The 13836-nt window shown below is 38.5% G+C and overlaps 1 protein-coding gene across 1 annotated transcript in view; it reads left to right on the top strand.

Moving 5' to 3' along the window:
• The first annotated feature begins 1220 nt into the window (after nucleotides 1-1220).
• ZFP30 (ZFP30 zinc finger protein) overlaps nucleotides 1221-13836 on the top strand; it is a 16980-nt gene continuing 4364 nt past the window's right edge. Inside the window, exons 1-3 of the mRNA XM_012809092.2 lie at nucleotides 1221-1229; nucleotides 4349-4475; nucleotides 5400-5498. Of these exons, the coding sequence (XP_012664546.1) occupies nucleotides 1221-1229; nucleotides 4349-4475; nucleotides 5400-5498 (235 nt within the window). The remainder of the gene's footprint in view (nucleotides 1230-4348; nucleotides 4476-5399; nucleotides 5499-13836) is intronic.

Below are 13836 nucleotides of genomic sequence, written 5' to 3'. Positions count from 1 at the left end.
TCACCTTTCCCGTCCTGCTGGGTGTCCTAGTTACCAGGGTACATTTTTTTTTTTTTTTTGTAATTTTTGGCTGGGGCTGGTTTTGAACCCGCCACCTCTGGCATATGGGGCCGGTGCTCTACTCCTTTGAGCCACAGACGCCGCCCTAGCTTACTTTCATTTTTAATGAGTGTTTAGTGAGTGTTTTCTGTTGTGTGGAATGCCCGATAACTTATTTAACATTGTTGAAGGATATTTAGGTTCTTTTAGATTTTTTGATCTCATTATAAACACTTCATATCCACACACCATTTCGTTCTTATAAATCATACAACTGAGTATCCATTTAACCAAAGCCTCACTATATATGAGATACCACAAATTTTTTAAATCTGCAAATCTATTTCCTTTAATATGCATCTCTTTAGTTACTGGTGGGTTTTAACTAATGAGTTGATGGGTTATTTCTACTTCCTAGAAAATTATCCATGCTCAGGTTTCACTAATTCACTCTTCTCAGCTGAAAAGGTGACAATGGAGGGAGGAAGGAAGATCTGCTCAGTATAGGTCCCATTTTCAGGTTCAGACTGGCATGTCTGGGATGAGGGTTGGTACTAATTGGAAGCTGCTGCTGACACATCTGGGCATATGCTTTAATACAGGAGAGTCTCTGCTTTGTGTCTATTCCTTGTGCAGCTGATTTCTCTGTGGTTTGGGGGAGGACATACATTTGTCTAAACTATCTTGTCTGTCTAAATTTGTGTGTGTTTATTAAGGAGGAGGGTTGCATATACGAATAGAGAAGGTATATAGATTTTAAAATTTGGAAGTGGCTCAGCGCCCATAGCACAGTGGCTGTGGCACCAGCCACATACAGAGGCTGGTGGGTTTGAACCCGGCCTGGGCCTACTAAACAACAATGACAACTGCAACAAAAAAAAAAGCTGAGCATTGTGGCAGGTTGTAGTCCCAGCTTCTTGGGAGGCTGAGGCAAGAGAATCACTTAAGCCCAAGAGTTTGAGGTTGCTGTGAGCTATGACGCAACAGCACTCTACCAAGGGTGACATAGTGAGACTCTGTCTCAACAACAAAAAAATAATAAAATAAAATAAAATGCAAAATCTCTGAGGATTCTTTTCTCATGGCTTTACATTCTTTCCCCAGCTCCAGCTTATGTCCACCCTGCTTATCCAATAAATGAACTTTCAGGAAAACCTACCAGTTCTTGAAATTCTGAAATCATGGCTCATGTGAGTTGGTGTTTCTATTTGCAATTCTGTCATTTTTTTTTCAGATTATGTGAACATTCTCATTTGTTATTCTGAACTTGCGCTGACCAAATCATTCTGTGTCTTTTTGTGCTCCATCTCTGTGTAGAGCAGTGGTGGAGCAAAAATGAAGTCCCTAGTGGGGTGTATTTGATCTGAGACTCTTAGGACTAGAGAACACCTTAGAATAACACTGTCGGCTCGGCGCCTATAGCTCAACCGGCTAAGGCGCCAGCCACGTACACCTAAGGTGGCGGGTTCGAATCCCCAGCCCGGACCTGCCAAACAACAATGACGGCTGCAACCAAAAAATAGCCGGGTGTTGTGGCGGGCATCTGTGGTCCCAGCTACTTGGGAGGCGGAGGCAGGAGACTCGCTTGAGCCCAGGAGTTGGAGGTTGCTGTGAGCTGTAATGCCACGGCACTCTGCGCAGGGGGACAGCTTGAGGCTCTGTCTCAAAATAAAAAAAAAAAAAAGAATAACACTGTCCACAAGAACTATAAAACAAGCTACATATGTAATTTAAAATTAGCAACATTTTTAAAATATAGATTAATATGCAGAGCACATACGTGATCTTAAATGTTTAAGTAGTTACATTAAAAAGTGAAAGGAAACAGCTATAATTAATTTCAATGTTTTATTTAACCAGTATATCTAAAATGTTATAATTTCAAAGTATAATTAACATAAAAATCATTGAGACATTTTACATTCTTTTTTCTATCTGAAGTCTTCACTATCTAAAGTGGAATGTATGTTACACTTCCAAACATGTAAATTTGGACTAGTCATAATTCAGATGCTCAATAATCAGATGTTGTTAAGCTACCATATTAAACGTTGCCGTTTTAGAGATTTTGTGTAATGTAAATTCTAAATATAAATTAATATATTAACAAGTATAGAAATATCTAAATATAATCATTATTAAGTGTTACATATCCATGAGGTAAACTTGTTCCATAACCCCTTCCTAGCAGATACCTGAGACCTTGGACAGTACCCAACCCTATATATGCTATGCTTTTTGGATGTGAGCTCTACTAAATGACTAATGGGCATGTAGCATATCCAATGAATGTGCTGGAACTGAGGGATAATTCATATCTTGGGTAGAGTAGAATGGATAGTGTGAGATTTTTATCACACTACTCAGAATGGCAAGCAGTTGAAAATAATTATGTCTGGGCATGGTGGCTCATTCCTGTAATTATGTCATTCAGGGAGGGTAAGGCAGAAGGATTGTTTGAGGTCAGGAGTTTGAGACCAGCCTGAGCAAGAGTGAAACCCCATCTCTACTAAAAATAGAAAAATGACATTCTGGCCCACACGCACACACAAGAAAAAGGAGCGAGGCATAGTGGTACACACTGTATGTGGCCTCAGCCTCTTGGGAGACTGAGGCAGGAGGATTGCTTGAGCTCAGAATTTGATTGGTTGCTGTGAGGCCATGACACTCTAACCTGAGCAACAGAGCAATCCTCTGTCTAAATAAATAAATAAATGAAAACTTATAATTGGTTTATTCTATTATTCTTTTTTTAGAGATAGAGTCTCACGTCACCCTCACTCGGTAGAGTGCTATGGCATCACAGCTCACAGCAATCTCCAGCTCTTGGGCTTAAGTGATTCTCTTGCCTCAGCGTCCCAAGTAGCTGGGACTATAGGTGCCCACCACAACACCCAGCTATTTTTTTGTTGCAGTTTGGCAAGGGCCAGGTTTGAACCCACCACCCTCTGTATACGGGGCCGGCCCTACTCACTGAGCCACAGGCACCGCCCACTTATAATTGGTTTATTTCTAGAATTTTCCACTTAATATTTTTTGAATTAAGGTTGACCATAGGTAGCTGAAATGGTAGAAGGCAAAACCTTCAGTATAAGGGGAACTATTTTATTGTTTAAATTTAAAGCATTCAACAAAGGATTTGTTATAAGGAAAAATGTGAGTGATACAAATAATGATAAAGTTAGATCTGGAATAAATTATTATTATTTTTTTAAATAGAGATTTGTAGTTCATTTGAGGGGAGAAATTCCATTCATTTTTTTTCCTTTCAATCCTTAAAAGAAAAAGAGGATAGATAAGTCACATTTGTTGAGAATTTTTACACCCTTTGCAAGCAATGTTTTGTTTGTTTTGTTTTTAAATTATTTTGTAGAGGGCAATGCTTGTGGCTCACTGAGTAGGGCACTGGCCCCATATACCAAGGGTGGTGGGTTCAAACCCGGCCCCAGCCAAACTGCAACAAAAAATACCCGGGCGTTGTGGTAGACGCCTGTAGTCCCAGCTGCTTGGGAGGCTGAGGCAGGAGAATCACCTAAGCCCAGGAGTTGGAGGTTGCTGTGAGCTGTGACTCCACAGCACTCTACCAAGGGCAATAAAGTGAGACTCTGTCTCTAAAAAAAAAAAAAATTATTTTGTAGAGACAGAGTTTCACTATGTTCGCCAAGTTGGACTTCTGGCCTCAGGTGATCCTCCAGCCTCAGCCTCTCAAGGCACTTAGGACAGTGCTCAACCTTCCTAATGCCACAGCCCTTTAATGCAGATCCTGTGGGTCATGACCCACAGGTTGAGAACTGCTGACTTAGGATCACAGGCTTGAGCCATTGTTCTTATGAACCTATTGCAATTAATTGGGAAGTTCTGATAATTACTGAAACATGTCTAGAAATGTATAAAATTAGTTAATACTATAGTACATAGGAATTTGGCTATAGCAGTGGTAGGCAAACTTCTAATACTGCAAATTTGGCCCTTGAGTCAAATTCAGGCTGGGGCCTGTTTTGGTACAGCCTGCAAACTAATTACATTTTGAAAGAATTATTTAAAAAAAAAAAAGAAAGAAGAATATGCAGCAGATCAATCCTTTACATAAACCATTTGCCAACCCCAGGTCTATGCTAGTAGAAATCTTCAAGAACATATTCTGCTTCAGTCACACTCATTTTCTTAGTGCCCCCTAACCACATCACAGCTCTCCAGCTCCAGCCTATTCATTTGATCTGTGAAATGAGCATCTATCATTGAGATCCTTTCTCTATCTTCAAAATATTTTCTGTAATCTTACAAATAACACATGGGTTTATCATTTCAGGATTTGGTGATGTTTAGAGATGTGGCTGTAGACTTTTCTCAGGAAGAGTGGGAATGTCTGAACTCGTATCAGAGGAATTTGTACAGAGATGTGATATTAGAGAACTATAGCAACTTGGTATCATTGGGTAAGCTTATCTTTATCAAATGATTTGGAAATTCACAGTCTTTCTAAAACCTAGCTGAATATCTGCTTTGTGGTTTGGCAATAGATACCTTCATCTTCCCCAATAATTCAATGACCTTTTTATCTTTCTTTGTCTTTTCTATTATTCTTTGTATTTTTTGTTATTACCTCTCTTTAATGACAACTGGATAGAAATTCTTAGATATTCATAGCAAAACCAATGTGAAAATAATCTGGTTGTATACTACGACAGATGGTCCATATTATTCACAGACTCACCTACGTTGAGAATAGGAAAATGGAGGTATCTGGTTCTACATACCGAGTAAAAGAGCTATGCAATGTGTATGATACTGGGTTGAATCAACACTTTGTTCAAACTGAAGTGGACATGTTCATTTTCCTATAGGACAACATGATCCTTTAATTAAATTGTGATTAAAAGTTTAAAATCTGTGAGCTTTGCATTCAACATAGGATGAATACATGTAACCTGACAGGAAACTTATTATTTTTCTGTTAGCAAAATAATATCAAAAATAGTATCTAATAAATATATGTAATGCTCAACATGTAGTAAGCACTTATCTAAAGACTTTATTTATATTAAATCAAACCTCATAACAGCCCTGTGCATACCCATTACTATTATCCCCTTCTTACAACTGAGAAAATTGAGGCATAGAGCGATGTAGATAACAGAGGCAAGATTTGAAACCAGTGTTCTCAAGTATTATTTCCCCTGATGAGACAGACCCTATATGAGTTTAAATTAAAATAAGATCATGTCCCTACCTCTCTGTTCTTGTTTTTCCTTGTGATCCTAAAGTACTCTATTCTGAAAATTTTTTAATCTTATAGTCTTCTTTATTCTGAAGGCTTGATCAAATCAATTCTTTATTATGTTCTATTATTTTCTTTCAAGCAGGCTGTTCCATTTCTAAGCCAGATGTGATTACCTTGCTGGAACAAGGGAAGGAGCCCTGGATGGTGGTGAGGGATGAGAAAAGAAGATGGAGCCTGGGTAAGCACCAATCAGGCACAGACAAGCCACTGTGGCATAGCAGAGACCTGCTGATAGGGGAGGAAACACACTCCTTAGATGTTGATTGTAAAGAATAGAACTGAAACTTGGGAAGAAAACTTAGATCTTCTCAGCATGAGGCACCAAAGAAATTTTATCTGTACTTCCACTTACTACTTGTTTCTTCTCTTTCACATTTCCTTCCCATCTCAATAGGTGAAAACTTTCTTCTCTAGTGATAATCATTTTGCCTGTATTTTGGATCTAATGCCTTTTCAAGCTCATCTTTTATATTAATATTTTGACTTTTATGTAATATTTCTTCATTGCCCTCTTTTCATGGAGTCATTTGTAGTAGGGGAGTCCTATAGTAAGCAAGTAAACAAACAGATGGATTCCTAAATATCGCAAAGTAATTGTTATGCAGAAAAGTGAATAAGGTAAGAGTATGGAGAATTATAATGAGTGAACAGGGTTATTTTAGATATGGTGGTCAGGGAAGAGTAGCCAATTTGAAAAGGCTCCAGTTAGTCAAAAATTAGCATCAATACAGATATAACTGCAATGTATTACAACATATGAAATATGCACAATTCCATAAATTCTTAATACTTTTTTTTTTTTTTTGAGACAGAGCCTCAAGCTCTCCCCCTGGGTAGAGAGCTGTGGCATCACAGCTCACAGCAGCCTCTAACTCCTGGGCTCAAGCGAGTCTCTTGCCTCTGTCTCCCAAGTAGCTGGGACCACAGGTGCCTGCCACAATGCCTGGCTATTTTTTGGTTGCAGCCATCATTGTTGTTTGATGGCCCTAGCTGGATTTGAACCCGCCACCTTAGGTGTATGTGGCTGGCACCTTAACCACTTGAGCCACAGGCGCCGAACCATAAATTCTTAATACTAATGGCAATTTTTTCATAATTGGAAGCTGCTAGAGAATGAACTTATTTGAAATTTAAAGGAAAGAAGCTCTTATCTCACCTTTTAAGAATTATACCAATAGGTAGTGCTAGATGGAGGTATATTTCTCTTTAAAAAAAAGGTATTCAGTGAATAAATGAAGAAGGCAGGATAGAATACTTACCCTTTTGGAGCCCCATAACGAACCATTGGATGTAGGTACTGAACATTGATACTGATAGCATATCAGAAATAGAAATAATCAGACTTCGTATCTCTTAATGAAAGAACACAGTATCACTCATGAAATAAGTTTGCCCTTAAAGTTGGTCTTAAATCTGATCATGTTTCTAACGCCAATTGCCAATTTATAGGAAGAAGATAGAGAAACGTGTTCTACGCCTTAGGAATGTGGTCACTAAAATTCAGAATATAAGGAACCACAAGACCAAAACCAGATTCTTCAACAAATAAATTACAAAGGAAATCAAAACATGGTAGAAGTGGCCAGGAATGGTAGAAGATTGCCTGAGCTCAGGGGTTTGAGACCAGCCTGAGCAAGAGTGAGACCCTGTTTCTAAAATTAGCTGGACTTGTGGCGGGCACCTGTAGTCCCAGCTACTTGAGAGGCTGAGGCAAGAGAATCATTTAAGCCCAAGAGTTTGATCTTACTACAGCTTTGAACTCCTGGGCTCAAGTGATCCCCTTGCCTTACTCTCTTGAGTAGCTGGGACTATGGGTGCATGCCATCATGCCTGGCTAATTTTTCTTACATTTTTGTGGAGACAGGACTCACTATTTTGCTCAGGCTGGTCTAGAATTCCTGGTCTCAAGTGATCCTCTTGCTTGAGCCTTCCAAAGTCCTGGGATTATAGGCATGAGCTACTATGTCTGGCTCTATATTATAAGTTTTTAAACATAGCCTTTCTTTTTAAAAAGTATTGAACTCTCATGGCAAGAAATTTGGAAAAAAATTAAACATTTGAGAAAAAAATCTGTTTCCTTAGAATTTTACTTGCCTTTTACTATGAGATAAACCTGTTTTTATGACTAAAAAAATCACTAAATTGAGCTGTAGTGGAGATGTTTGTGTGAGTGAAGAGACAATTGGAATCATGGTCAAGTATAAAGAAATTACTGCTCTGCATGTATATATTTTACTTTGAGATATCTTAGATGTGCTTGTTTCCCATCTTGTTTCATCTCTTTGATGAAGAGAATATTTAATCAAGGTAGTAATATGTAAAACTGGAGGTAAGACAACATAATCAATAATTGTTCATTAATTAGAGGAGTTTAATAATTCACAGTTCCTGTGTATTTTTTTTTTTTTTTTTGAAAAGTAAATTTATGACTCGGTGTCTGTAGCACAGTGGTTACAGCACTAGCCACATATACCAAAGGTGGTGTGTTTGAACGCAGCCCAAGCCAGCTAACCAACAATGATAACTGCAATAAAAAATAGCCAGGTGTTGTGCTGGGTGCCTATAGTCCCAGCTACTTGGGAGGCTGAGGCAAGAGAATTGCTTGAGCCCAAGAGTTTGAGGTGTCTGTGCACTGTGACAACACGGTACTCTACCAAGGGCAACATAATGAGAATCTGTCTCAAATAAAAAAAAAAAAGAAAAGTAAATTTATTTCAGGTTAATGTGAGGGTATAAGCAACCAGGTCAGGCTTACACCTGTAGCTCAAGCGGCTAAGGCAACAGTCACATACACCAGAGCTGGTAGGTTTGAATCCAGCCTGGGCCTGCCAAACAACAATGACAACTACAACCAAAAAATAGCCAGGTGTTGTGGCAGGTGCCTATAGTCCCAGCTACTTGAGAGGCTGAGGCAAGAGAATCACTTAAGCCTGGGAGTTGAAGGTTGCTGTGAGCTATGATGCCATAGCACTCTATCCAGGGCGACAGCTTGAAGCTCTGTCTCAGAAATAAATAAATAAATAAACAACCAGGTCAAAATATTTGATTTTGTTAGGTAGAGTTCCTTTTGTGGTTGTGTCCCATATACAAGAGGTGTGCCAAACACCCCTACCCCATGCCCATTGAGTGAGAGCACCCCTCCCTTGTTACCCCTACCCAACTTGAATGAAATGAGTTTTTTTTCTATGTGGGCATGCATTAGATCATCTACTGGCTTCATATTAGTATTGAGTACATTGGATAATTGCTTTTCCATTGTTGTGGTAGTTTTCTAAGAAGAATGTGTTTCAACTCCATCTAGGATATTACAAAAGATATGGAGTCACTATCTTTTTTATGGCTGAATAGTACTCAATGGTGTGCATGTACCACAATTTGTTAATTCATTCCTGAGTTTATGGGCATTAAGGTTGTTTTTGCATCTTGGTAATTGTAAATTGAGCTGTGATAAATAGTCTAATGCAAATATCCTTATGACAAAAGGTTCTGTTTTTTTTTTTCTTCTGAGTAGATACCAGTAGTGGGATTGTGGGGTCAAATGGGAGATCTAATGTGTGATGTTTAAAGATTCTCCATACTTCTTTCCAAAAAGGCTGTATGAGTTTGCAGTCCCACCAACAGTGTAAAAGTGTTCCCCTCTCTCCACATCTGCACTAACATCTGCAGCTTTGGGACTTTGTGATGTGGGCTACTCTTACTGGGGTTAGGTGATATCTCAGGGTGATTTTGATTTGCATTTCTCTGATGATCAGTGACAATGAGCATTTTTTCATATGTTTGTTAGGCATTCGTCTGTCTTTCTTAGAAAAGGTTCTATTTATGTCTCTTGTTGAATGATATATGAGGTTGTTAGCTCTTTTTGTTGATTAGAGTTCTCTGTAAATCCTTATTATCAAACCTTTGTCTGATTCATAATATGCAAATATCTTTTCCCATTCTGAAGATTGTCTATTTGCTTCAGTTCTTGTCTCCTTAGCTGTGCAGCTTTTCAGTTTAATTAAGTCCTATTTATTTATTTAAGACAGAGTCTCACTTTCTTGCCCTCTGTAAAGTGCCGTAATGTCACAACTCAGAGCAACCTCAAATACTTGGGGTCAAGCAATACTCTTGCCTCCGCCTCCCAAGTAGTTGGGACGACAGGCACCCGCCACAACTCAGCTATTTTTAGAGATGAGGTCTCGCCTTTGCTCAGGCTGGTCTTAAACTCATGAGCTCAGGCAATAGGGTAAACCACCACACCCAGCCCATTTATTTATTTTTGTTGTTGCAGTTGCCACAAAAGTCTTCATAAAATCTTTCCCCAGGCTAATATCTTCAAGTGTTTTTCCCACACTTTCTTCAAGGATTTTTATTGTTTCATGCCTTAGATTTAAATCTCTTATCCATCTCAAATCAATTTTTTAAGTGGTGAAAGGTACGGATCCAGTTTCAGTCTTTTACATGTTGTTATCCAATTCTCCCAGTAGTACCATTTATTGAATAGGAATTCTTTTCCCCAGTGTGTGCTCTTGTTTGGTTTATCAAAGATCAGGTGGCTATAAGATGTTAGTTTCATATCATAGTTTTGTATTTGGTTCCAAATGTCTTTATGGTCTCTATTTTTGTACTGATACAATGTTGTTTTCATTACCATGGACTTGTAATATTGTCTAAAGTCTGGTAGGGTGATGTCTCTGGCTTTATTTTTATTACTAAGGATTGCCTTGGCTATACAGGGTTTCTTCTGGTTCCATACAAAATGAAGAATTATTTTTTACAAATCTTGAAAGTATGATGTTGGTATTTAAATGGGGATTGCATTGAATCTGTAGATTGCTTTGGGAAGTATAGATATTTTCGTAACGTTGATTCTTCTTAGCCATAAACATGGTATATTCTTCCATTTGTTAATACCTTCTGCTATTTCCTTTCTTAGGGTTTCATAATTGTCTTTGTAGAGGTTCTTTACCTCTTTTCTTAGGTATATCCCTAGGTGAAGCTACTGAGAAGGGAATTGTGTCCTTCATTAGCTTCTCAACTTGGCTGTTGTTGGCATATACAAAGGCTACTGATTAGTGAACATTGATTATATATCCTGAGATGTTACTGTATTTTTTTGATCATTTCCAGGAGTTTTGTGGATGAGTCTTTGGGGTTCTCTAAATATAAGATCAAATTGTCAGCAATGAGCAAGAGTTTGACCTCCTCTGTCCCCATTTGCATGCCCTTTATTTCCTTCTCTTGCCTGATTACATTGGCAAGAACTTCCAGAACTATGTTGAATGGTAGTGACAATAGAACACAGTCTTGTCTGGTTCCAGTTCTGAGTGGAAGTGCTTTCAGTTTTACTCCATTCAATATGATATTAGCTTTGGGTTTGTTAAAGATGGCTTAACAGACCAATTTGGTTTAAGAACAGGCTCAAGTTGGTTTAAGAAATGTGCCATGTGTGTCTGCATTCTTAAGTGTTCTTGTTAGAAAAGCATGTTGAGGCTCGGCGCCTGTGGCTCAACCGGCTAAGGCGCCAGCCACGTACACCTAAGGTGGCGGGTTCGAATCCCTGGCCCGGACCCGCCAAACAACAATGACGGCTGCAACCAAAAAAAAAAAAATAGCCGGGCGTTGTGGCGGGCGCCTGTGGTCCCAGCTACTTGGGAGGCAGAGGCAGGAGACTCGCTTGAGCCCAGGAGTTGGAGGTTGCTGTGAGCTGTAATGCCACAGCACTCTACCCAGGAGGACAGCTTGAGGCTCTGTCTCAAAAAAAAAAAAAAAAAAAAAAAAAAAGAAAAGCATGTTGAAATTTATCGAATACTTTTCTGCATCTATTGGGAGGATCATATGGTCTTTGTTTTTGCTTCTGTTATGGTGAATTACATTTATGGATTTGTTTATGTTAAACCTCCTTGCATCCCTGGGATGAAACCTACTTGATTATAATATATAATTTTTAAATGTATAGCTGTAATCTATTGGCAAGGATTTTATTGAGAATTTTTGCATCTGTATTCATGAGTGAAATTGGTCTGAAGTTCTCCTTTTTAGTTGGGTCTTTTACTGGTTTGGGGATCAAGGTGATGTTTGCGTCATAGAATGTGTTAGGGAAAACTCCTTCCTTCTCAGTTTTTTGGAATAATTTCTACAGTGTGGGTATAAGCTCTTCTTTGAAGGTTTGATAGCATTTTGGTGTGAAGCCATCTAGACCAGGGCATTTTGGGGGGGGGGAGATTTATTATTGCTTCTTCAATTTCAGTACTTGAAATTGGTCTGTTCAAGAGCTCTGTTTCTTCTTGGTTAAGTCTAGGGAAGAGGATATGATTCCAGGTATTGATTCATTTTCTCCCCATTGACAAATTTCTGGGCAAGAGTTTCTTATAGCATTCAGAGATAATCTCTTATGCCTCTGTGATATCTGTTTTCATTTCCCCTTTATCATTTCTGATTAACGTTATTAGAGATTTTACTTTTCTGTTTCTAATTAAACTAGACAAAGGTTGATCAACTTTTTTTTTTAGACAGAGTCTCACTATGTCACCCTCAGTAGAGTGCTCTGGCATCACAGCGCACAGCAACCCCTAACTCTTGGGCTTAAGCAATTCTCTTGCCTCAGCCTCCCAAGTAGCTGGGACTACAGGTGCCCACCACAACCCCCACCTATTTTTTTTGTTGCAGTTGTCATCATTGTTTAGCAGGTCCATCTGGGTTCGAACCGGCCTGCCTTGGTGTATGTGGCTGGCGCTCTAACCATTGAACTATGGGTGTTGAGCCAGGGGTTTGTTAACTTTATTTGTTTTTTTCAAGAAACCATTTTTTGTTTCATTAATTTTGTGAATGATTCTTTTGTTTTCAGTTTCATTAATCTCTGATTTAATTTTGGTTATTTTCTTCTGCTGCGTTTGGGATTGGATTGTTGTTCTTTTTCCATTTCCATAAGTTGGTTCATGAATTTGTTGATGTGCTCTCTTTCTGCTTTTCGGATGTAGGAATCTATGCAATAAATTTCTCTCTTAAGACTCCTTTTGCTGTATCCCACAGGTTTTGGTAACTTGTAGCTTCATTGTAGTTATGTTTGAGGAATTTAACAGTTTCCTCCTCTATCTCTTCCTGGACCCAACTATCATTTAGCATATGGTTGCTTAATTTCCATACCTTTGTGTAGGAATGAACGTTTTTATTGGAGTTGAGTTTCACCTTTATTGCCTGTGGTCTGAGAGCATACAGAGGTATAATTTCTATTTTTAAAATGTTGTTGGAATTTGATTTGTATCTAGGATATGATCTGTTTTGGAGTATGTTCTATGGGCTAATGAAAAATGTATATTCTTTAGCTTTGGGATAGTATGTTCTATGTATGTCTATTAAGCCAGTTTGTTTTAGGGTCACATTTAAGGCCTTTTTGTCTTTGTTTAGTTTCTGTTTAGAGGATCTGTCCAGTTCTGTCAGAGGGGTCTTAAAGTCCATAGATACTATGTTTTTATGGGATATTATATTGCTCAGACTAATCAAGGTCTGTTTCATAAATCTAGGAGCATTTAAGTTAGGTTCAGTATTTAAAATTGAAATGTCCTCTTGTTGTATTGTTCTCTTGACCACTATGAAGTGACTGTCTTTGTCTTTTTAAAATTTAGTTGCTTTAAATCCACTGATATCTGAAAATAATATTGCAGCCCTCCTTTCTTCTGATTTCCATTTGCTTGAAATACTGTTTTCCATCCCTTGACTTGGAATCTTGATTTGTTTTTCAGTGTTAGGTATGTTACCTGGAGATAACATGGATGGCTTATACTTTTTTATCCAGTCAGCCTGCCTGTGTCTCTTTAGTGGGGAATTCAAGCCATTAACATTTATTAAGAGAATTGATAAGTGTGGTGGAGTTCTATTCATCTTATTGTATAAAATTCCATTGTATAGTTTTATCTTTTGCACCTTGTGGAATCTAAGTTTTGACCGTTAGCTTCTGGGTGTTTACTTTGCTGCTGATTGACTGTGATGGTCAGTGCTCAGAATCAGTCTAAATATTTCCTGTAGAGCTGGTATTGTTGTGGAGAATTTCCTTAGCATTTGCATATCCACAAAAGATTTGATTTCTCCATCTTGAAGCTTAGTTTATCAGGAAACAGAATCCTGGGCTGAATTTTTTTTTTTTTTTTTTTTTTTTAAGAAGGTTAAAGGTGGATGACCATTCTCTTCTGGCTTGGAAAGTTTCAGTGGAAATGTCTGCTTCACCCTAATGACTCTGCCCCTGTAGGTCAGCTGGCACTTATTCCTGGCTGCTCCAGAATTTTCTCTTTTCTCTTGACTTTGGACAGGCTCATTCCAATGTGTCTTGTAGAAGCTCTGTTTGAGTTGAGATGGCCCATGGTTCAATATCCTTCTAAAAGGAATGTGTTGGAATCTTTAGTGAAACTTGGGAAGTTTTCATTATGATAGTCTCCAGGGCTTCCATTCCTTTGGGATGAACTTCTTCCCCTTCAGGGATCCCTATGATTCCTATGTTTGAAAGCTTTGTGAAGTCTCATAGTTCTCTTAGCAACTGTTCT

Source organism: Otolemur garnettii, unplaced genomic scaffold (assembly GCF_000181295.1).
Source record: "Otolemur garnettii isolate 467f Iridium unplaced genomic scaffold, OtoGar3 scaffold00100, whole genome shotgun sequence".
Classification (NCBI taxonomy): Eukaryota; Metazoa; Chordata; class Mammalia; order Primates; family Galagidae; genus Otolemur; species Otolemur garnettii.
The sequence above is the reverse complement of the archived record's forward strand: the minus strand, read 5'-3'. Positions and strand labels throughout refer to the sequence as shown.